Source organism: Nicotiana tabacum, chromosome 13 (genome assembly GCF_000715075.1).
Source record: "Nicotiana tabacum cultivar K326 chromosome 13, ASM71507v2, whole genome shotgun sequence".
Classification (NCBI taxonomy): domain Eukaryota; kingdom Viridiplantae; phylum Streptophyta; class Magnoliopsida; order Solanales; family Solanaceae; genus Nicotiana; species Nicotiana tabacum.
In genome coordinates this window covers 121333550-121358852 of record NC_134092.1, presented here as the reverse complement: position 1 = coordinate 121358852, position 25303 = coordinate 121333550, and the positions used below count along the sequence as shown (strand labels likewise).

Genomic DNA, 25303 nt, shown 5'->3' with positions numbered 1-25303 from the left:
ATGTCCCTTTAGTAAGTGATTCACCACCGAAGCGAAGAAAAGGCTGGATCAATAAAGGGGGTACTACGAGCCCTCTGCCCCACGTATCTAACCAGCTCGCGTGGTTCACCGATTCCACCGACTAGACCAAAAGAGTGATTCACTCGATACAGAGGTGCGCTTGAAGTGGGGGGGGGGGTGTGCTGTCCTTATTGGGCTGGGCCCTTCCCCATAAGGCCCCACCATCGGGGCATAGGCGCCCTCTTGCTACCCATATGCGAGGCGTCGTCTTAGCCTTCCTTGACCAGGATCGCTCTCACACCTATAGCGTTCGTGATCGGTCTCCTCAACTGTGTATATATCGAAAGGCAGGGTGGCACAGCCCCCAACCAAGGGAGTGGTTACGTCCAGTATGTCCCCTTATCCCGACATGCTATGGTACCCCGGAGTGGGTAGGAGCGGGTCGAGTCTGTATCGCCAAGGAGCAACAGCCGCATCCGGATCTGATCTATTTACTCGGCAATCCATCCAGTGACTTCACGGTCGCCAAAAAAGCCCCAAGAAGAATCAAACATTTTCGATGAGATCCACGGTGCAATTCTTAGATAGCAAGCACTAGCTCCTGGTGCGACTTCATAAAAAGCAATCAAAGAGAAGATCAAAGAGAATGAAACACACGTAGTGGTTATTATAGCGGTTCCTTCTTTTTCTAAAAACGTCCAAAACAACCTGCTACAAAACTACCGAGCAGGGGTAAAAATACGATAAGTAGATACATAATTTCGAGTATGATTAGACAACCAAAAATCAGACAATGACAGAGAGGCCTGTGATTGAGTGATAGATTGATCGACGATGGAATGAAGAACGAAACTTTATGATAACCTTTTCGTAGACGTTCACTTGCATCACATCATCTTCAATCAACCTCCACCCGAGAAGCCCATGGGATCTGCTCTACAGATACCATCAAATCACAGTTTCCAAGATACCACATCATCCCTATCACCACTAATCCTAGGTTATCATGGGAATCTAGGTATCGAAATTCAAAAAGTTCTCTTTTTTTTTGTCAGCGAATTTCGCTTATCAAGTTCTTTTTTGATCTGCCGCTGTTAGAACACCACAATATTTATCTTTTTGGGGTTAATGTGCTCAATGGTGAATCGATCATTCGATATCCTTTTCCTTCTGTGACGGAATGGAAGAAAAGTAATGAAACATGCGATGGCTATTGAATAACCTCATTTTACTTTCTCAATAATAAAACCTTTGACCAATGTATTCGTTCGCCAAATCTTGTTAAGTTCCATCCAAGCTCGGTTTTGTCTGAATCTTCATGGAAGAAGAAGAAGTGGTTCACCAGCCACTATATCTATAGATCCCACCAAATCATTAAACCTGGCGGCTACTCGCTCTTTGACCAGTGATTCACCGGCCACTAGATCGATGAAGAATCTCTCTAAAATCTGCTCTTTGATCAGTAATTCACCGGCCACTAGATCCAGGAATCCCAACTTATTCTCAAACCTGGTGGATCAGTTGATTGGAACTCCTCTAGGCTCATCTTGCATACAAATTCTAGGGGTCCCAAGTCCTACATCCACCAAGAATATTTCTTCCCTTAAGCGTAAAACTTTAGATTGTAAGGCGTTTCCACTATTTATGAAAAAATTGGAATTAAATCTTGGAAATGATCGACCCAAATAGATGCTCATCATAAGTTTTTTTCCTCCTCTTCGTGTTCTATTGATCAGAAGCATCCAGCAGTGCCACGCCAGTAGAAAGAGTGTTGCTACTAAGCTAAGCTACTGATGGGGAACTCGGTATAAGCAATTTTCCGCTTTCGCCTTTCTAGGCTTTACAATAGCTCCCCCTTTTCTTTTCCAATTCCTTCTTTTCGTTCTACTTAGGTGGAGCAATACGAACTCTCGACAGGATATAAAAGAGGACCACAGGCCTGTGTAAACACCTCAATGAACTCATGTGGACACTCCTCAGCCCGAGGACAATCTCTCAAATACACATGTTGATGTTGTTGACCTACTTTTTTTTTCTTTGTTGATTCCTCTCAATGAAATTTTCCATGTTGCACTAAGTTACTTACGGATGTATGCATGCGGTCCAAGAACACTTTGGGGTAAATACCCATCCGAACAAGTAGTGTCAATAGTTCAGCATTTAGGCCATAACATTTAGCAATAAATAAATATTTAACCCAACAAGTGCTCTCCGAACAAAGCTATATAGTCTCCTATCACTAGGCTCACCAACCAACCTGGACTTTTTTATTATTATTATTCCTACCGGATATCAAAAAAAACCATAAGGATTATTTCCAGCCATGAGTTCCCCTATGACATAAGCGTTCTTGGGTGGGGTGGTCCATTCCATCAAATCTTTGAAAAGGGGCACAATCTCGTATTTGATGGTCAGCGTGGCAATAAGCTTCGTTTCTACGACTGCCCTCCCAGCCGTTGAAAGACTGAGCGAGAACGATAAGGGGTGCACAAACAAAGAATGTCGTTGTGCGTGGATACGATTCACCAGGCTAGGGAAAAGAAAGCCGTCTGACCCTACCAAAGTACCAAAGGCTTTCGAGGCTTAAACCTTCCTATTACAGGACCTAAAAAAAGGTTTTCAGTAGCGCCCTTAGAATCTAATTTGAAGTGCCAGTAGTTGTAGCTATGGCCACACCAACCCTTTCATTCTTATCGCTCCGCATTCCGATCTATATGACCTCCGGGTGGTAAAAAGTAAACCTCTTCTGTAGAAGCAGGTAGTAACCTAACATTTAAGAATTTGTTCAAGGGGGGACCCTCTGATATATCAATGGAAATATCTCCATGTGTGGCATGATAAGGAATCCTAGAAAAGATCGATTGAGACTCCCTCCACGGTCCCACGAAGATCTCTACGTACTTGTCCAAGACAAGTGAGATCTTCGGTCTGCGTGCCTGGGAGCAGCTCAAACAAAGAAGAGTCTAGTCCGGCCTGAATTCAGGCACAACCTGCCCGTCTGCTGCTAGGTCCGAAAATAGCGCCGGGTGAGGGCACTGCTATGCCCCTTAATAAATCCATTGGTCCTTCGACCTTCGTTTGATTCTGATGGCTGACATAGATCTCATGAGACCCGCCCACTATTACTATGAAAAAAGTCCTGCCCTTTCCTTTGCTACTAGGAAAGTAAGCAACTTCTATTAGCGCCGGACCTTGAGTCGAATTGATAGTGTCATTTGCAACGTCCATCAATGATGGTTTATTAATGTCCATTGATTTAGACTCCTTCCCCTTTCTCAACGTAGAAAAAGATCGAGAGGGGCCCGAAAGCCCCCAAAGAACGAAAATGAAATTCGATTCACTCCCCATTCTCTCTTAAATAAATAAAGCTCGCCCTGGGCCGGGTCTTTCCTTGTTGTTCTATTCCCGCCACGAGAAAGACACACGGAAGAGGTATTCCCAGCGTGCGGAGGATCCGTTGAGAGTTTGTCTCGGTAGGGAACTATACGATCTTTCCCCCTGTATTGAATCAATAAGAAAAAGAGGTCAGTGCTATGGCCCCTATTGTTTGATCCACTATTGACCGGGGACGAGCCCCCACTTCCATAGATCCTTGGTTTGACCTCCCGTAGTGGTCCTTGCTTTTAAGAAAGCGGAGCGGGGACAATTTCTCGTACTTGCTCAGTGTGCCCCCCTTTCTTCGAGTGCCCTGCCCGGTTCACTGGGATGTTGGCTTACCAAGCACTTGCCCGCTGCTCCTGCCGCCTACTTCGAGGGCGGAGCGCTCATTATCCTGACTTTTCTCTCTGCTGGAGCCCTCCCATTGCTATAGCCATAAGTTATGGCAGCTCCAACTCGCAACCACAGGGCCCCGCCCCGCTAGGCCAGAGTGGGCTCAGCGGTTAGCCTCCATTCGAATTATGTTAGAGGGTCTTTCGATTTTTCTAGATCTAGACAGATACTACAAGTCCTCCATCCCAGATTCATCTCCGCGGCCATCTGGTTAATCGGTACTACCAAAACGTCTCATGATTACGTTATTGTTATTGATGGTTTGATTATTTTGGACCACGAGGACCCCAGTCGTTCTTCAGGTTTCCATTCCAATCACCATATTGATGATAAATCTCCTCGTGCTCTGCCATAAGTACTTGGAGTCCGTATCATGGTGAAGATAAGGTAAGGCTGTGATTCTTGCTCAAAAAACAGATAGAACGCCTTCGAGTTATTGGCTCGTCCAACCCGACAGCATTCATGAGTCGCTAGTTCAACTGTCCCTCGGAGACAGGGTCGAGAAGTACCATGCATGGTTTCCCCCCGTCCTTTCTTTCTATCAGTCTCACCCAGCATGCCACCCCAACCCTACAGCCAAAAAAGGTAAGCGCCTAGCGCGAGCCTTATTTATTAGTTTAGTAAAGTTAAGCTTTGGCTCCCTAAAGACTAAAGAAATGCATAAAAAAGGGGGGGCTTATGCAACGGATATGACACCCAAACCAACTGAGGGAAGTCGCATCCGTCCCATTGCAAGCACCTATAATGTCAGGATCACATTGGTTTACCCTACTTTCTTTGGTAGTTTAACGTACGGTCGCCCCTCTAGAAACCGCACGATTATATAGCCAAAGGGAATAGGCCGCGCCTAAAATCATCCCAAGTGCTGCTAATGTGGCTACTCAGCTATTTCTTTGGAAAGCTCCTACTAAGATGAGAAATTCCCCCTTCGATGCAGCGGGGACGAGATGATGTGACATTCCACGATCACGTACAGAAGTGATGTCCTTCGTCTTGGCAATATGGAACCTTTCAACGGCCCCCGTTCTTTTTGGGGTCCTACCGAGATAGGTAGGCCCAAGCCTTTCCCCTCTCCCCTCTCTCCACAAGACCCTCTTTCTCTTTCCCTCTCGGGAAAGAAGATAAAAAAGGATTCATTTTTTTCTTTCATGTGAAAGGCCTTATCTTGTATCAAAAGTTTTTTCGTGCTATACACCACGTTGAGAAAGACCAACCTCCTATATACCGTACTCTTTTTGTACCTCGAAAGGGGGTCCTCCTTATGATGCTACGGACGGCTATCCGAAGTGCAAGGGGTAAACTCGAACTCGAATAGGATATGATTGTGTGCGCCGGGCCCTTCGGGTCTCATATTTTGGCCGAGTTTACCGTACCTCCGTCCCCTATGTTAGGCGGCCGTAATATTTTGTTACGTTCTACCGCTGTTACGCCAGAATAAAAGGTTCCACACGAGCTCCCGTTCTGCGGCGTGGTGGCAGGACCGCTAGGGGAGTGGCTCCGGGTATAGATAGGGTTAAATCTGCAGGGGTCATGCAAATACATAGGCCCCTTCCCTTCTCTTTTGGATGAATGGGGTGGTTTAGAAGGCGCTTTCCGATCTACGGTCCCTCGGAGCGAAGGGTTAGGCAGGTAGTATGGGCCCTCTGACTTCCAGCTATGTGCTGTGCGGCTCCCGCGAAGCGAATGAAGGGAAGCTCTTCGAGCTTCCGGGTGAGCTTACGCTTACTCTCAGCCTCTTTGATTGGTAGGCGGGCGGGCTAAGCCCCCTACTTAAGATTCAATTCATAAGGCTAATTTTATGTTGTCGTGAGGCTTTGGTTAGGCCGACTACTATAGGCTAGCTACTTCTAGCTTCTATACTAGCCCTTCCACTTTGGTGTAGTTTTAGTTTGTATTGGTACTGAATGAACATATCAAACAAAGGCGAGTAGTATAAGCCCTTATCTGACCTGGGAAAAGCAGCGAACTCTAGAAGCTAGGGCTTGGTTCACCTTTGGACACGGACACTATTCCGTTCTCAGCGGAAACCCGCCTTAGAGATTAAACGGCAATAAGATAAGTCAACGTTCAATCTAAGACAGTGCTGAGTGCTGATAACTTGTAGTGAACAACCCCATTATGAAACCAACCGAAAACAGCCTTTGGTACTTAAGTATTTAAGGTTTGAAAGCCTTGCAACTATGATAGAAAGTTATTTGCTTGTTGCCAAATGCTTCGCCTTTCTTTTGAATCAAAGTAGGTCGTGATTATAGTATTTTAGTCGGTCGGGGGAAGCGGTAGCTTCATGCTCCGCTTCTCTCGTGCTTGCTTGTGTGAAGGCTGAAAGCCCTTTTTGCTAGGTCCAAAAGCTTCCCAAAAGATCTGATCCAACAGAAATCCCGCATTGAGCGTAGTTGATATGCAGCTACGGCTAGCCGATCATATTATTCCATAAAAAAGATCTATATGTATAGAGAGATCCCCTAGATATACAGATAGAATAGATGTTCATAGATAGACAGGCATTCCATTGATTCTTTATTTTTGGGCTGAAAAGGCTCGTCGATCCAAATAAATCATTCTTCTAGTCTCTCTTTGCTCCCCATCCCGAAACTGACCCACAGCACAACGCCCATTCGCTTCGCGTGCGGGAAGACAACAAAGTTTAGTTCATGAGACCGCAGCGGAGTGGAGCAGCCGCGACACGAATTTCCTTACCTTAGCTGGATCTCGCTGGTGCCACCTAAACGGTAGGTAGGCGGCGGATGTGTGACGTTTGGAGTTGTCGTTCGTGCACCTGTCCCCAATGGAAGAATGAGTGATCTGTTCCCCTGCGGATCATGGCCTTACCACTCGGTCCCCGATGGCCAGCGGGGGATTCGGTATAGCAGCTCAGGTTCGTTTGCGCTGCGCGTTCCCGCTGGACTGGACACATGTTAGCTGTAGGAAGTATGGTTCCGAAAGTGACTTCGGTTTGCCAGTTCAGGCTCAACTTCTCTCTTTACGTTAGCGGACCCATAGGTCGGGCCGGGGCTCTGCGCTCTTTCTTTCTGTGTGGGACGATACCGGGGAGAGAAGAGAATGCGTAGAGGCGGAGAACAAGACAACTACATTTTGGCTTTTCCCTCCATGAGATGAGCCCAGTGCATTGGACCAATGGATAAGAGAACTGAGATGGCCTAAAAAGCGCTTGGGCGCTCTTACGTACGATATAGACTCCATCAGATACATATCGATTTCTTTCTAATGGATCAAGAATAGATAGTTGTCTCATCAATAGATAGAAATAGGACCGCTTTGTGTAGAGATTATGGTATTGTGGAATATACCTCCACCCACATATATTGGGGTGAGGCGGTATGATCGCTTTGTGTTGGGATTGTGGTATTGTGATACACCTACACCTACGTATATTAGGGTGAGGCAGTTGGACCGCTTTGTGTAGGGATTATGGTATTGTGGAATACACCTCCACCCATATATATTGGGGTGAGGCGGTATGACCGCGTTGTGTTGGGATTGTGGTATTGTGATACACCTCTATCCGCATATATTGGGGTGAGGCGGCAGGGCCGCTTTGTGTTGGGATTGTGGTATGGTGATACACCTCCACCCGCATATATTGGGGTGAGGCGGTAGGGTGTTGGGATTGTGGTATTGTGATACACCTCCATTCGCATATATTGGGGTGAGGCGGCAGGGCCGCTTTGTGTTGGGATTGTGGTATGGTGATACACCTCCACCCGCTTATATTGGGGTGAGGAGGCAGGACCGCTTTGTGTGAGGGAGGTTATAAAGGATCCCCGACTTAATATCAATAAATTTGAATGGAATCTCTTAATAAATTTGCTTGACGTTAACGACTATCTAAGCCCATTTATTGTTACCATGATTCATCATTTTCATGTTGTATTTTCAATCCCTTGAATAGGTGTATTTGTATTGTGTAAGTGAACGCTGTGAATGGTCTCTGAGACGCATAGGTGTATAATATGATATGTGGACACTAAGGACGGTCTACGAAATATATATGTGTAAAATAAAGGAGGAAGGTGTCACTTTCGTTGGCATTGTTTGTACATGTTGTTACAATTATATTATATTATGTATTCCACGTATAGATCATATGGCGCAGTTGATCCTAAAAGAAGGTTAGAATGATGCATGTATAATAAGACTTGAAATGTGATTTTATTGGATGTTTCGTAGTTTCTTAATGTACTTTATTTGCCTCTTATTTGAGTTACTGTACTTTCATATGTTGTTTTGACTGCCTTACATACGAGTATTATTCCACATGTACTTACGTCCCTTTTGTCGGGGGAGCTTCATCTTTTAATGGATGCAGGTATACTTCTATAGGATGATATGGATCTTTGATAGGGATTTTCTTCACTACTGGGCTTATGGTGAGCCCGTTACAATTCTTGTGGTGTTTGGGTCTAGTTCGTTTTATGTATATAGGTATCCATTGCCATAGAAGCTCCATGTACACTGTAGGTCCTGTAATTAAAGATTTGAGTTTTGTCATGTATTTATGTTCACAGTAATTACAGCTATTTATAGAGCTGTGTAACCACCACGAGAAAGAAAATTTAGGCCTTTGAGCCAAGTGTATTTAATATGAAAGGCAAGATCTTATTATGTTATGTTAAATCATGCATGAGTAATGATGAGAGGTTAATGCAAATTAGGCTTGCTCGACTGGGTTTACTCGGTTGAGCGTCGGTCGCGCTTCTCGATTTCGGGGTGTGACAAACTTGGTATCAGAGCATGGTTTAGGAGTCCTAAGGTGCCATGGAGCTGTGTCAGTAGAGTCCCTCTTATTGGTGTGTTGCCGGCCACACATTTAATAGGGAGTCTACAACGATATTTAGGAAATGTTTCTCTTTTTCTATCCTTGATCGTGCATAAAGGTTCTGAGTTAGTCTCGGAGTTCCCTTATTATTACCAAGGAATGTTTCACATCGTGCTAATAAATGAGAAAGGCCTAAGGATTAAAGTGATGACACACATGACAGTAATAATGTGTGAGGTACCCAATTTTCCTCGTAATGGAGGAAGGAAAAGCCAATGATACGACCAAAGGTAAGAAAGATCATAAAGTTGGCCTCGAGAGTCACAGTTGTTGATTTCATATATATGGTGCAAAGTGGTATTATCTATATGTTGTTTAGGATTGATTTCTGGGATTCTCTGACAGGTGGATAGGCCTAGTTACAGGGGAAACTCTGCCAAAATTTTTAAGAATTTGTAAAGATAGCCAAATTTTAAGGGCCCTAAGTAAGTTGAGATTTTGAATAGGAAGTATAAGACTCATGTAGTCATAAGTGCTTATGCATAATGGTTTGAGGTAAAAGGATGGTAACTCTATTAATATAGGTGACTTTTAAAACATTCGAGGATGAATGTTCTTAAGTGGGGAAGAATGTAACACCCCGGAAAATTTTGAAGTACTTAAGCACTATTAAGAAAGTTGATGTGCGCTAATCATATTATTTTGTGTGTAGACAAGGACAATTATATGAATGATATCAATTGATCATGATAATATATGTATGATGTGCATTAAGAATGGTTTATGGTCTAAGAAGAGCCCCAAGGCTAAGTCAAGTTGAAAATTTTATGATGGAATAAAGTTTCAAGTGAGTTCGCACAAGATCCTACTTCAAACGTATGCGGATACCAAAATATAACTACATAGGAGATGATCTACCTATCAAATTAAATACCTTTGAGTCTAGTTTCCAACACTTCAAACCGTTCATCATTTGGACACTTCTACAAGAAGTTATGACCAAATTACCAAAGGCTGGGAAAATGAGATTCTGCGACCAATTCTGCGATCGCAGAATAATTATGCGATCGCGAAAGTGCTTCTGCGACCGCAAAACTGGTCGCAGAATGGACCAGTACAGCCCATTTTTTGGTACCGATTTTGCGGTACATTGTGTAACCCGTATAGCCATTCTGCGGTCTATTATGCGACCGCAGACCTGATTTCGGAGGGTTTGGGGCATTATACACCATATTGATAAATAGGCTTTGGGGCTTATTTTGTGGCAATTATCTGAGGTTTTTTTAGAGAGAAGTGAGAGTGTTCTAGAAAGAGAAAGTAGATGAAGTGTTTTGTTCATCAAGATCTTGCCCAATCTTTGAAATCCAACAAGGAAATCTCACAAGATCTTCATCTAAGAGGTAAAGTTCCATACCCTAGTTTTCAATTTCGAATTTGGGTAACATATGGTTGATTGGGAGTATGATTCTTGGGTGTAAGAGTATTATTTATACATGCTTGTACTAATAAGGTTTGTGGGAAGATTGTTGAGCTCAAAAAAGTTAAGATTGGGTTGTGGAGTGAAGGAAATCTTGTAGAAGAACCTTGTAGTTAAATTTGCACACCTAGTGTTCGATAAAATGCTCAAATGAGCTGAGATCATGGATATCTTCCTAATTATGGTTCAATTTTTTTATGTATCAAAATAGATTGGGATTGCTAGAATTTCCGGAACGTTGTAGTAATTTAAGGAAAGTTCAAAGCGAGGTATGTTGGCTAAACTTCCTTCTTAGAATTGAATTCAATGATGTTCCCGTAAGTTTCAAGTATGGATATCTCAAGTTCCTTATTCTATGTTCTGGGTTGTTCCCAATAAATTTGAATGTCCCAAATAGGCAAAGTGTCGAGAATTATGTATTCAAAACGCATTCCGAATGTTCCCATCCCATTATGTTATCTTTTGGGAATGTGTTCAAGAATGATATGTGTATTAAAATTATATGTCTGGTGTTTCAAAGGAAGGTTATGATGTCAAATTGTGTAAGAAAATTCAATATGCTTAAGACTCTTAATTGCTCATATGTGTACCTAAAGTATTGATTGAAAATATCTTATTTTTGATAACCTATAAAGATGGTTGAAAGTGAAATAAGTGAATTGGGGATATAAAGTGTGGCCAACGTGCCAAGAGTGAAAGTTATACTTGTGGCCAATGGTGCCCATGAAATGAGATGATGTGAGAAAAATTATGAAATGAGCTTTGATTCAACTATTCTAAAATTGACATTGAAAATAGAATTTCCTAAAAGCTTATGAACTCAAGTGATGCCCATATGTGGCTATTTTAGCTAATGCTATGTTTAGTGAGTATTTTCAATGTGTTTTGCATTCTTACATATTCGTGAGTGAAAATTGTGTATTGTCCTTTTTGGGAAAAAGTAACTTAAGAACAAACGATGTGTTACTTGTTTATGATTTTAACTTGTGCTTCGATTGCCAATCATTTTACTCCATTTCTCGAAAAGAAATCCATTGTGTTTAAAGTCTTCATTATTAATGAACCTAAAGTTGTGATTTCCGGAATATTGTATATGTTGATATTTAGGATGATGAGCCATGAAAGGAAAGATATGAAAGTGTGGAATATGAAATACGCCCATTGTGCCATGAAAGAAGAATCATATGTATGGCCGAGAGAGCTAATGAAATAATAATGTTGTAAGTGGTTGAAAGTACGGATTAAGTGATATAGGGTAGGTTATGAGATGTACGTATTTGTACTTTTGTTTCCAATGTGTTATAAGCCCCTACGTTCTTGCGAGTAAAGACTATGATGTTCCTAAATGTTATAAATGCTCTTAATGTTCTATGATAACCCATGTCAAGTACAAGTAAGTGATAGTATGAACATGAAGTGTGATCGTTGCCTAAATGAGAATTTTGAAGTGTTGTATGTCCCAATGGTTTCAACTATAGTTGTATGCTTCTAAAATAATTTATGTAAATGACTTCGATTGTTAAGTCCCCAAGAGTCATGAACCTACATAATGACCTCAAGAGGTCAAGGGAGTGAATAGTGAGATGGAAGGGAGATGTCCTTTGTTAAATGATGATGAACCTTAAGAAAAGTAATTGGGCCCATGTGCCATTGAAATCGACCTATTGATTTACCATGACTGCGCTAATGTAATGAGTTGTGTTTCTCCATGATGAGCATGAACATGAAGTATTCCAATGATATGAGTAATACGACGTTAAATGTAATGACAAACTATGTCGCTTTGAGTTTAATTGTGGTATGGTGATACATCTCCATCCGCATATATTGGGGTGAGGGGGTAGGACCGCTTTGTGTAGGGATTGTGGTATTGTGGAATACACCTCCACCCACATGTATTAGCGTGAGGCGTTATGACCGCTTTGTGTATGGATTGTGGTATTATGATACACCTCCACCTACGTATATTGGGGTGAAGTGGTAGGACCACTTTGTGTAGAGATTGTGGTATTGTGGAATACACTTCCACCCACATATATTGGGGTGAGGCGGTATGAATGCTTTGTGTTGGGATTGTGGTATTGTGATACACCTCCACCTTCGTATATTGGGGTGAGGCGGTAGGACCTCTTTGTGTAGGGATTGTGGTATTGTGGAATACACCTCTACCCACATATATTGGGGTGAGGTGGTATGACCGCTTTGTATTGGGATTGTGGTATTGTGATACACCTCCACCTACGTATATTGGGGTGAGGCGGTAGGACCGCTTTGTGTAGCGATTGTGGTATTGTGGAATACACCTCCACCCACATATATTGAGGTGAGGCGGTATGACCGCTTTGTGTTGGAATTGTGGTATTGTGATACATCTCCATCCGCATATATTGGGGTGAGGCAGCAGGTCCGCTTTGTGTTGGGATTGTGGTATGATGATACACTTTCACCCGCATATATTGGGGTGAGGTGGTAGGGTCACTTTGTGTAGATGTTATGGTATCGTGATACCAATCCACCCACATATGTTGGGGTGACGCGGCAGGGCTAATTTGTGTGAGGGTGGTTCTAAAGGATCCCCGACTTAATATCGATAAAATTTGAATGGAAGATCTTAATAAATTTGCTTGACGTTAACGGCTATCTAAGCTCATTTATTGTTACCATGATTCATCATATTCATGTTGTATTTCCAAGCCCTTGAATAGGTGTATTTGTATTGTGTAAGTGAACGGTGTGAACAGTTTATGAGACGCATAAGTGTATAATATGATATGTGAACATTCAGGACGGACTACGAAATATATATGTGTAAAATAAGGGAGGAAGGTGCCACTTTCGTTGGCATTGTTTGTACATGTTACAATTATATTATATTATGTATTCCACGTATAGTTCATATGGCGCAGTTGATCCTAAAAGAAGGTTAGAATGATGCATGCATAATAAGACTTGAAATGTGATTTTATTGGATGTTTCATAGTTTCTTGATGTACTTTATTTGCCTCTTATTTGAGTTACCGTATTTTCATATGTTGTTTTGACTGCCTTACATACGAGTACTATTCCACATGTACTCATGTCCCTTTTGTCGGGGGCGCTGTATTTTTTAATGGATGTAGGTATACTTCTACAAGATGATATGGATCTTCTTCACTACTCGACTTATGGTGAACCCGCTACAGTTCTAGTGGTGTTTGGGTCTAGTTCGTTTTATGTATATAGGTATCCATTGCCATAGAAGCTCCATGTACACTATGGGTCATATAATTAAAGATTTGAGTTTTGCCATGTATTTATGTTCACAGTAATTACAGCTATTTATAGAGTTGTGTAACCACCACGAGAAAGAAAATATGGGCCATTGAGCCAAGTGTATTTAATATGAAAGTCAAGATCTTATTATGTTATGGTAAACCATGCATGAGTAATGATGAGAGGTTAATATAAATTAGGCTTGCTAAACTGGGTTTACTCGGTTGAGCGCATGTCGGGCTCCTCGATTTCGGGGCGTGACATAGGCAGTACCTCAGGAGCTCCCCTGTTGCATATTTACTTTTGGGACTACGAGGCGGTACCTCGGGAGCTCCCCTACTATGTATTTACTTTTGGGACTACGAGGCGGTACCTCGAGAGCTCCCCTATTGTGTATTTACTTTTGGGACTATAAGGCGGTACCTCGGGAGCGCCCCTGTTGTTTACCTCTATTTTCTGTGTTGCTATCTTTCTGTAATTTCTCATTTTCAAATTCTCAGTCATTTCATTATGTTATTATATCTTCTGCCTTGTTTCCTTTTTATTCCAGTAGGGCCCTGACTTGACATCGTTACTACTCTACCGAGGTTAGTCTTGGCACTTACTGGGTACAGTTGTGGTGTACTTATACTACACTTCTGTACATATTTCTATGCAGATCCGGGTGCTTCTTACCAGACCGGATACTAGTGAGATAGTCGTACGTGAGACTTCAAGGTACATCTGCCAGTGTCCGCAGACCTCGGAGTCCCCCTCTATCTGTATTATGTTATTTTCCTTAATTTCATAGACTCTGATGTATAGAGAGAGTTAGTATTTCTCTTTAGATCTTGTGACTTATTTCTACAGGGTTTTGGGAGTTGTAACTATTTTGAATCGCAGTTTTTATTTATTTCATATGTTGAGATTTGAGTTTCAATTTTATATTCCCTTATTCCGCATAATTAATAGTCTTACCTAGTCTTAAAGATTAGGTTCCATCACGACGTCCTACGGAGGGAAATTGGGATCATGACAGGTGATTAGGCAGGACATGGTATAACTGGAGCTTACCGAAGACATGACCCTTGATAGGGGGTGTGGAGGTTGAAAATTAGGGTGGACGGTTAGTAGGCAGCCGCACGTGCCTTTTCTTTTTCTCAGATCAATAGCGCTGGTGTTAGCATGGTATCTCTTTATTCCTAGATTGATGGTACTATTCTATTGTTTGATTGTATTCTTTCATTTTTGTTTTAGTTTTCCTGATACCTTGTCATTGTTACTACTTGTGGCCAATAATTCTTTTCATTTTGTCTTTAGTCGAGAATCTATCGAAAACAGTCTTTCTGCCCTCCAGGATAGGGGTAAGATCTACGTACACACTACCCTCCCCAGACTCTACTTGTAGGATCAGTGGGTTTGTTGTTATTGTTGTAAAGTTAAATTATAACCAAATATTGATAAGGAAATATTATCGTATTAAACTGAAACAAATGGAGTAATTTTTATTTCAAAAAGCTTGAATACTAAGCTTAACTAGTTAAAACTTAGATTTCTGAAGTCCCTGATTTCAATTAATTTGTTATGTATAAGTAAAATTAAGTTATTTCGAATCGTTCTAATCATTGAAACATCCTTATAAGTTACATGAGATTTGTGTTGGTGATGAAAATATTAACAATGGAGTTTTTCCAACGATCTTGAAGGTTCTAAAGAAGAAAAGGGGGTTATGTTAGATTTGGACCAAACTGACTGTTATGTCTGAAATCTTGGAAGGTCACTACAAAATATCTGGGTTTGTAAACATTTTGGGCTCCACCCGTTTTATTTCGTTTTGGGCCTACTAGAAGACTATGGAAAGAAGATGTTTCAGAAAGTAGGTTGTAAATATTATTCTATTTTTGTATTTATCTTCTAGTTTGTTATAGGTGAGCTAATAGTCTAGGAACATGTATCATAGGCCGTTATTCATATATTCCATCCTTGTTGTATATATACACAAATTGTACAGTGCAGAATTGATTCCATACAGAAAAAGAGAATTTTCTCAATCATTTCCTTTCTATTTTGTCATGGTATCAGAGCAATTATGATCTCCTTCAAGCCACATTTTTTTACAAATCCAATCCATCTTTTCTTCCTCTCTTTGCAATGGGAACCAATCCACAAATCACTAATTCCGTCGTCTCTATCCACCTGTTCCAACAGCTTCTGTTTCAGCTACTTCTGTTGGTTTTGGTCTTATGGACTCAGCTCATCCCTACTACCTCCATCCCTCAGATTATCCAGGAATGAACCTGATTTCCTCATCGTTTGATGGAAGAGGTTATGGTGGGTGGAGAAGGGTTGTTGTCATAGCTCTATATGCAAAGAACAAGTTAGGGTTCATTGATGGAACCCTAGTTATGCCAGATGTAGAATCTGGGCTTCAGAGAGCTTGGTCCAGATGCAATGACTTGGTCCTCTCTTGGCTCCTCAACTCCTTTCCAAAGAAAATGCAAAAAGTGTCTTACTCAGAGAGTGCTAAAGATATGTGGAATGACTTGGAAGATAGGTTTGGTCTGGCAAGTGGAGCAAACTTTTCTAACTACAAAAAGAATTAAGTGTTGCGGTGCAAAGTAACTCCAGTGTTTCAACCTATTTCACTAAGATGAAAGAACTGTGGGATGAACTAGATGCACTCAATACTTTTTTCTGCTTATGTGTGAATATGATTGTGGGGCTAAGTTAAAGAATACCAAGGCTCATCAAGATGGAAGACTTTTGCAATTCCTTATGGAATTGAATGAATCCTTCATAGAAGTTAGGAGCAATATACTATTGTCGTCTTCTTTACTTTCTATTGGGCAGTTATGCTCTTTGCAAGGAATTGTGCCTACTGTAAGAAGCTAGGACATAGCATTGACAAGTGCTATAGAATCTATGGCTTTCCTGCAGATTTCAAATTCACAAAGCCAAAAGTTTTTTAGAGAATAGTCAAGCAAACAATGTTTTAACCTCAAGTGATGAAGGGGATCAGAAAATTGGTATCTCAGAAGGAAAATCACTCACCCAGGAGAATGTGGCTCAGCTACTTCAGCTTCTTCAATAGTTGAAGATGGGACAATAGGGACCCAATACTTCTGATGGTGCTGCTAATGTCAATTGTGCTGGTATACCCAAAATTTTTAAATCACCTACATGTTTTTTTCAAATCAACAGTCACTCATGGATACTAGATAGTGGTGCTTCAGAACATATGTCTTATAAAAGGAAATTCTTTTCTAATCTCAAACCTCTGATCAAGCCTAGAATAGTCAGTCTTCCTAATTCTCATAAGGTATTAGTTACTCATTATGGATTAGTGGCTCTTTTCTCTAATCTGGTATTACAAAATGTGTTGTATATTCCTTCATTTAAGTACAATCTACTATATGTGCGCAAATGGTGTAAGCATCTTAGTCACTCACTCATTTTTACTTCTACTTATTATTTTCTGCAAGGCCCTTCACTGAAGAGCCCTCTGGAGATTGGTTAGGAGAGAAGTGGAATTTACATTCTTCAATCAAGGCCAACAACGGCCATTTCCAAGAGTTTATTTCATTCAAATAGTAGTTTTGTACCTAGAAAGAAATCCAGTGAAAGACAATTTGTTCATGTTTTACATTCTTGTTTCAGTTCTTCAGATCCTTATGTAAAAGAAAAGTTGTGACACTATAGACTAGGCCACATTCTTTTGAGTAATATGAGAAATATATCTAATATTCATATTTTTTCTTGTTCAAAATTATCTGTTCCTTGTGTTATTTGCCCTATGAATAGACAGTTTAAACTCTCATTTCCCTCTAGTTTTATTTCCACAAAGAAAGTTTTTGAGCTAATTCACACAGACATATTGGGGCCCTATAGCAGCCCAACTTACAATGGTAACAAATACTTCCTCACAATTATTTATAACTACAGTAGGGGAACATGGACTTATCTACCGAGTACAAAGTCAAATGCATTTCCAGTCTTTAAATCCTTTTTGGCTATGGTGGAAAGATAGTTCAATGCCAAGGTTAGGACAATAAGAACAGACAATGCTTTTGAATTGCGGAGTGGTAATTTGCAGTCTAATTTCTTTTCTTCAAAAGGAATAGTGCATCAAACTACTTGTTTAGCTTCTCCACAACAAAATGGGGTTGTGGAGAGGAAACACAAGCATCTTTTGGAGACATCTAAATCCTTTATCTTCCAATCACATTTGCGTATTACTTATTGGGGGGACTGTGTTTTAACTGTGATATACCTAATAACTAGATTTACCTCTAAGGCTCTTTCTTGCAAGACACCCTATGAGATACTTTTCAATCCAAACCTAACTACTCTAATCCGAGGTGTTTTGGATGTTTATGCTTTATTTTCACTCTCTCAAATCATAGAACAAAGTTCCAACCAAGGGTTATACCTTGTGTTTTCTTGGGTTATCCACATGAAAAGAATTGGTACAAAGTTCTCAACCTTAATACTCTAAAGCCTTTTATTTCTAGGAATGTTATTTTTCTTCTTCCCTTTTTCCTCTATCAAGTCCGAGGAATCGGTTAATATTTTTTTACCTACTGCACCAATGTCTAGTTCTCCTAGTTTCTTCCCTGATTCACCTTACCATACTCCTGAACATTCAGACTTGCCTAATGTTCTACACTTGACTCATTTTTTCCTAATCTTTCACCTCCTAGTTCTGCACCATCTCCATCTCTTGTCAATCATTCTCCCATTCCTACTACCTCACTATTAGGTAGTGAACCTATTTTGGACAGTCTTATTAGAAAATCATCAAGGCCACATAATCTCCCTCTTTACCTTAAAGACTACATTTGCAATGCTATCCAATTGACTGATGTAAGTAGTTCCTATTTCCTTTCCCTTGTCACTCTTCCCAGCTTTCCTTTCAGTGATCTCTCTATATCCAACCAACACCTATTAAATTCCCTAACCAATATCCAAGAACCAACTAGCTATACCTAAGCAACCCATCATCCAGGTTGGCAGGAAGCTATGACAAAAGAGATAGAAGCACTTGAGCTCAATCATACCTGGTAGGTCGTGGAATTACCCCATGGTAGAAAGGCATTACCCTGTAAATGGGTGCATAAAGTGAAGAATAACTCTGATGGGAGTGTGGAAAGGCTAAAAGTGAGACTTGTGGTTAGAGGGGATATTCAAAAGGAAGGGATAGACTTCAATGAAATATTTTCACCAGTGGTGAAAATGACTACTATCAGATGTATTCTAGCTGCAGTGGGTAAGAAAGACTGGGGTATTTTTCAATTGGATGCGAATAATGCATTTCTGTATGGGAATTTAAATGAAGAGGTGTACATGAAATTTCCAGTTGATTTCATACCTCCCTATACTACACATGTTTGCAAGTTAAGAAAGTCACTTTATGGGCTTCGCCAAGTATATCGACAGTGGTATGATAAACTACCAGCTGCCCTTAACTTTAAAGGATTTTTCCATTCTTTAAATGATTATTCCTTAATTTTTAAAATGTCTGCCCCATCTATCTCTATAGTAGCCGTATGTGTTGTTAATACCTAATTTTGTCCTCATATTATTTTAAATAGTATATATACTTCCAAAATATCATTTTGCATCATTACTTAATTTATAAAAGTTATACAAGTATTTTCTATAATTTTTTTCATAATTTTTAAAGCTTTAAAATTGATTTTCTTGCATTAAAATTACTTGAATATGTATTAATTAGCCCTTAAATTATTTTGTGATGATTTAATCATCAAAATCTATTATTTGCATCCATATATATGTTTCATAATATTTTTACTTAAAAAAAAAAAAAACTCCACTAGGCATTGTGCCTAGGGCTGATTTTCATATATATAACAATAAAAGTACAACAGTGGAGGGGGACATAAACCTGACCTCCGAAGATGAAAGAACACTTAGTCGTCCAACTATGACAATCAAGTGAAACTTGAATGCTATGGTAAGTTATACCTATAGTGATGAAACAAATGTCTATCCAACATTGATAGACACTTGGGTATACAAAATCAGAGTGAAGTAAGCCTAGGTCAACTTATACAAAAGGTAATAGAGATCCTAAATCTACTAAACAAGAGAATTAGAAGATCATCTTCCGTATATAACAAGTTCTACAGCTAGTAAAATGTAGAAAATCCTTATGAGAGGAGGCAAAAAATATGTGATAGTAGAGGGTACTATCTTTAACCTTGCTTTGACATTGAAGACAAAGAAAGCCAGGTTGAAGACAGTTGACAAAAAGGCCCATGGAATTGGGCTGTGGATTTGATGTTGACTGGTTCTTCTGACAGAGGAGAGTGAACACTGTCTTACTTCGACTAACAAGGAAAGCTTAGAACTTGCAAAGTGGTGGAGTGTTCTATAAAGATCTGTCTGTTGGAGTCAATACAGCAGTATTTTGCTTCAACCAATTAGTATCTTTCCACAAATCTCAGCATCATGGATGCTAATACCAAACTCTGGAAATATACCAATTGATTGAACCTGAAGAAAATGAAACCTGCAAAAGGAAAACAGTATTAGAGAAAACTGAGCTTTAATGCTCAGATCCTTGGTTCTGTTGTTTCTGTGAGATCCATGGGTTTTTGTATTTAGGTTCTTGTGTTCACTGATGCATTTGGGGTGAATTGGAGTGGAATAGAATGGAGAGGTATTTGGCTGATGTTGGTAATAGGTGCTTGGTGACTGAGGTGATGTGGAGTTTATTTGTATGTTTGTGTGAATTTTAGAAGGTGATATGTGTGATATTGTGTTGTGATCGAGTGGTAGTGGGTAGGAGGAGATGTATAGAGGGGTGGTTAGGTTGATGGTAGGCGGTGGTTGATCAAGGTGGTGTTTGGGGTGTGATTGAGAGGAGGTGAACACTGGACCAATGCAATGGGCAACCTTTAGTAGATTGAGAACCATAGTTGTTAATGCCGCACACTGGAGGAAGCCCATTGGGTCAACTGTGTTATGCTGGGAGGTGGTGACTAGAAGATGGATTGGTTTGGTGCTAATGTGAGGGTGGATTTGAGATTTGGCAGTTGCCAAGAGGCTCCAAATTGTGGTGTTGGGTATTGATTGGACAATTAGGTTAGTTCCCCTACAGATTATGAAGTCAACCTTATCCATGAGAGTTGGTGGAAGGTTCTGTTGATGGATCTTGGAGTTTCTTAGTCAGCTTGTGTCTAAAGGCAGGGGTGCCTATTTTGTCTAAGTGTATCTGACCTCTAATATGAGTAGGGAGATCTGTCAGGTTGGTGTAATGGATGATGGTAGGGAGAGTATGGCTGATTTTGGAGAGTGAGTCAGCAAGAGTGTTGGCTTCCCTGAAGACATGACTATAAGTGATGGCATCACATTGTTGTCAAAGGATTCTGAGCTTCTGAACATTCATGCTAAGGTTCCAAGGTAGTGTTGCAACATTTGTCAACCAGTGAATCAATAGGGAAGAGTCAGCTTCAAATTAGATTTTGGTGAACCTATTGTTGATACACCAGTTGATGCCCAAGTAGGCTGTTTCAGTTTCATCTAGGTTGTTGGTACCTTCACCCAAAGGAGATGCAATTGCATGAATGAAGTCACCTTGGTGATTTCTGATGATTGCCCCTGCACCTATCTTACCAGGATTGTTCAACGCACTACCATCACTGTATAGTTTAACAAAATCAGTTTTTGGTTTTTGCCAAGTGACCTGGGTGATTTTGGTGTGAAACTGTAGGTTTTTAGCAGTATGGTATAGTACAGTCCATTTAAGAGGCCAACTAATGGTTGGGTAGTAGGATTTGAGCAGCAGGTTGATGTCAGAAGTAATGGAGAAAATTACTCTGGCCATTGAAGATTGGTTGCTTCCATATTTGGCTCCACACATGTTTTCCACAAGTTCCAACATATGGTAATAGGAAGGGTATCCAATAGCAGGTTTTGGACTTCATTTTTACTCTTTTGCATCCACCATTTCACTAGAAGAGTGTGTAAGGGCATTTCCTCAAATAGAAAGCCTGTAGGAGCAGAGAAGATTTTTTAAACAGTTTTGGCAAAATGACCTATGCTAAAAATGTGGTGAACTGATTCTGCCTGGGCTGTAATGCAGCATACACATCTGTTGACAGTGGGAGGTCCAAAAACTTCAACTTTGTCATTTGCGGGGAGTTTATTTCTGAGAGATCTCCATAAACAGAAGGACCATTTGAAAGGTATTTTCTTGTGCCATATCGTTCTATTAGTGAGCAGAGTGGGACCCTTCTTCCTTACTACATTCCAAGCAGAAGCACAGGTGAAATAGCCTACAGTTGTTGGTTTCCAAATAGCCTTATCAGGTACCTGAAGGATGTGATAGATAGGTACTTGCAGAATGGTAGGAATCATGTGTGCATGGGCAATGTTGTTGAGTTTTTGAATGTCCCAAGTGCATGAAGACCAAAATTCTGAGACTGTAATGTTGCCAGGTCTACCTCCTTGTAGACTGTAACTAGCTAGATGGCTAGTGCCCAGCCAATTATCCCACCAGGATGAAGAATTGCCTGAGTGTAGTCTCCATTGGATGTGTATTTCAGCTTCTTTTTTGTTTGTCATCATCTTTTTCCAAGTTTGTGATTGGCTGGAAGCCCACTTTTTAGAAATGGGGTGGGATCTCTGGCAGTACTTTACAGTTAAGAATTTTCTCCAAAGGGTATCATTGGCTCTGAACCACCACCATTGTTTAAGTTCTAGGGATTTGCAAACATCCTCCATGGCTCTGAATCAAATTCCACCCTCCTCCTGTGGGTAAGCTAATTTTTGCCATGATGCCCAGTGGTATTTATTCTTGTTCTGATCCATTCCCCAAAAGAAGTTGGCTGCAAGTTTTTCAATTTGCTTGATCACAGTTTTGGGAGGGGAAACTGCAGATAACATGTGGATGGGGAGGGACTGGAGTACACACTTGACAAAAGTTGCCCTACCCCCATGAGATAAGATTTTTCCATGCCATTCTCTAATCCTTCCCACTACCTTGGAAGTGATGGAGTTAAAGTGGATGATTCTCTTCCTACCAGTGTATAAAGGGCAACCAAGATAGGTAAGAGGAGAGTCTTTTCTAGAAAAACCTGTGATTTGTTGAATCCTTCTGGTGGTGTATTGAAATGCACAGGGGGAGGTCATGAAGTAACTCTTATTCTTGTTGATCAATTGCCCAGATGTGTGTTTCATAAGCCAGAAGGATGTCCATGACTTTCTGCAGAGAAGCCCTACCCCCAGAGGTAAATATTATGATGTCATCAGCAAAACTGAGATGAGTTACCTGAGGACCTCTTCTCTCCACATAGAAACCATTGAAGAACTGGTCATGAGTAAGCCCATTCAGCATTTTGGATCCCCTTGCTTCAATACTCTTATTGAGTGAAAGAACCCACACCTTGTACCATTGACAATTACTTAGTACCAGTTGTTAGAGAGGGTTCTCCAAACCATGTCAATCATTTTTTTCACTGAAGCCAATCCTTCTCATTATGATGCAACTGAAGGTCCAGGAGACCCTATCATATGCATTTACCATATCCAACTTAATCACAACATTGGCTCCCACATTTGGTTTTTTGATACCTTGGATAATTTCTGGGCTAGCATAATATTCTCAGAGATGCTTCTGCCCTTGACAAATCCAATTTGGTTGGGGGATATGATTCTGGGTAGGATTGGGGAAAGTCTGGAATAAATGACTTTAGAGATAATTTTGTTTATGAAGTTACTCGGGCTAATTGGTCTAAATTCTGATAGAGAGTTTGGGAATTCAACTTTGGGGAGGAGAACTAAGCAGGCATGTGTCATGTACCTAGGCTTAGAGTGACCACAGAAAAAGGCATTAATCACATTAAAGAGGTCCTGCTTGATGATCTCCCAGCACTGTTGATAGAATTTCCCACTCAAGCCATCTAGGCCTGCAGCACTAGTTGGATTCATTGAGAAAACCACATCATGAACTTCCTCCATGGTGGGATCTTTGTTGAGAGCTTCATTATCTTCAGATGTAACTAGGAAAGGAATACATGATAACAAGTCTTCCCTAATCACACCACCAGGATCTGTGAAAAGGTTTTGAAAGTGATTGCATGTTGCTTCTCCAATTGCCTCATCTCCTTGGATCCAGTCATTATCATCATCTTTAAACTTGTGGATAAAGAGTTTTCTTCTTCTTCCCCTGATTAAATTGTGAAAATATCTGGAGTTAGCATCACCGTCTTTAAACTATTGCACCTGTGTTTTTTGTTTCAAGACTGACTCCTCAGTTTTCAAATATTTGGTATACTGTGCTTTGAGTTCATGAAGGGTTGTTCTGTCAGAGTCTCTGTTGGTCTGTGCCCATATTTCTTCTACTTGTCTGACAATATCTTCATATTCTCTCACCTTCTCAAAGATATCACCATATTGTTGTCTAGACCACTTACTCGGTTCATAACATAAGGTTTTGATTTTTTGGTGAAAGATCCACATTGGATTTCCATGAAAATTCCTATTCCAAATTGACTGAACCAGAGGCAGGAAGGATTCATTTTCAGTCCAGCAGTTCAAGAACTTAAAGTACCTTCTTGCATTGTCAGGTCTAACATGCATCTCCATGAGCAAAGAAGAGTGATCTGAGCCTGTAGATGCTAAATGGGAGATGGTAGTGGCAGGAAAGGATGTTAGCCAGTTGTCATTGGCTAGACCTCTATCAAGTCTTTTCCAAACAATGGCACAAGGACCTCTGCCATTGGACCATGTGTACTTTGGTCCATAGAAGCTAATGTCGGTGAGCCCACAATCTTCAATCATACATAGGAAGTCAATGCTTTTGCTGATTTTGTATGGGATGCCACCAATTTTCTCTTCAAAGGATGCAATGACATTAAAGTCTCCAATGACACACCAAGGAGTAGAGAGGACACCAGATTTGATTCTCAGGTTGTCCCAGAGTGGCCTTCTCAGAACTGGCTTGCATTTGGTATAAATGACTGTGATGTGAAAGGGTTCACAAGCTTCAACATGCTTCAATTCCATTGTGACTTGTTGTTCATCTGAGTCTAGGACTGTGCCAGTGAAGTCCTGATCCCAGAACATCCAGATTTTGTTGTTGGGGTTAGAAGTGGCTTGGTGCATGGACAATTGGATTTTGAAATGGTTGAGGTGAGTGTCATCCAGGAAAGGTTCCAGGACAGCAATGGGGGAGATTTTATGGAGTTTTCTGAGTGTTCAAAGTCTCTCAAGGGATCTAGAGGTTCTGATACCTCTGACATTCCATGTGAGTGTACTTATCATTAAAAATGGGATGGGAGTTTGTGGTTTGGTGGAACACTGCTAGATATAGCTCTGCTTCTTGTTAACCTTGGTGAGGGCCTCAGTCTGGAGGATGTTTTTTGTGATGTTTCATCATGATTGGCTACCCCATTGATTGCATTAATCAGGAGGTCACAGTATTGGTTCTCTTCAGGATCTTCACTGATGTCAGCTTCATCATCAAAATCACCTCGCATCTCATCTTTTGATAAATGGGTCTGTACTCATCCATCTCAAGAGAGTATTTGTTCGAAGGGCATTCAAAAGCATTGAAATTATTCTCCTCCATATCTATAGGGGCTACAAGTGGTTGGGAAAGGGAAGGATCTGCCCCTGGATCTTTGTATGCAGTTGACTTGTCAGCTGAACCTTGACCAGAGTTTCCTAGTAGATGATCCATAGGCTTATGTGATAGAGTATGTGGATCGCTCTCAGGATTATAGGATAGGGAGTGAGGATCATTCTCAGATGGTTCATTGATGCTGATTCCTACATTTTGTCTCCTCCTAGCCTTTCTTTTCTTTTGGTTGGGCTTGTTTTTGGATTAAGGAGCTTGAAGATTGAAATCTCAGCTTGCATGAGCTTTTCCTTTTCCTTTAAAAGGCTCCTCAGTTGATCATTATGGGAGGCAGTTTGGTCATCCTCTGAGCTGATAGTCTCATATTGCTCTTCATTCACATCTGTAACTATGTGTTTGGTTACGTGATTGACTGGTGTTTGATCAGTGGTAGCAGGGGCAA

At 40.8% G+C, this 25303-nt stretch overlaps 2 protein-coding genes across 2 annotated transcripts; one reads left to right on the top strand and one right to left on the bottom strand.

Moving 5' to 3' along the window:
• The first annotated feature begins 8804 nt into the window (after nucleotides 1-8804).
• Nucleotides 8805-15859, top strand: LOC107772065 (uncharacterized). Its single transcript, XM_075229004.1, has 2 exons — nucleotides 8805-8838; nucleotides 15465-15859. The coding sequence occupies exons 1-2, from the start codon at nucleotides 8805-8807 to the stop codon at nucleotides 15857-15859; spliced, it is 429 nt and encodes a 142-aa protein (XP_075085105.1).
• A 5434-nt stretch (nucleotides 15860-21293) lies between these two features.
• LOC142168334 (uncharacterized) lies at nucleotides 21294-22004 on the bottom strand. Its single transcript, XM_075229003.1, has one exon. It carries the CDS (start codon nucleotides 22002-22004, stop codon nucleotides 21294-21296), a length of 711 nt encoding a protein of 236 aa, XP_075085104.1.
• Nucleotides 22005-25303: the final 3299 nt, after the last annotated feature.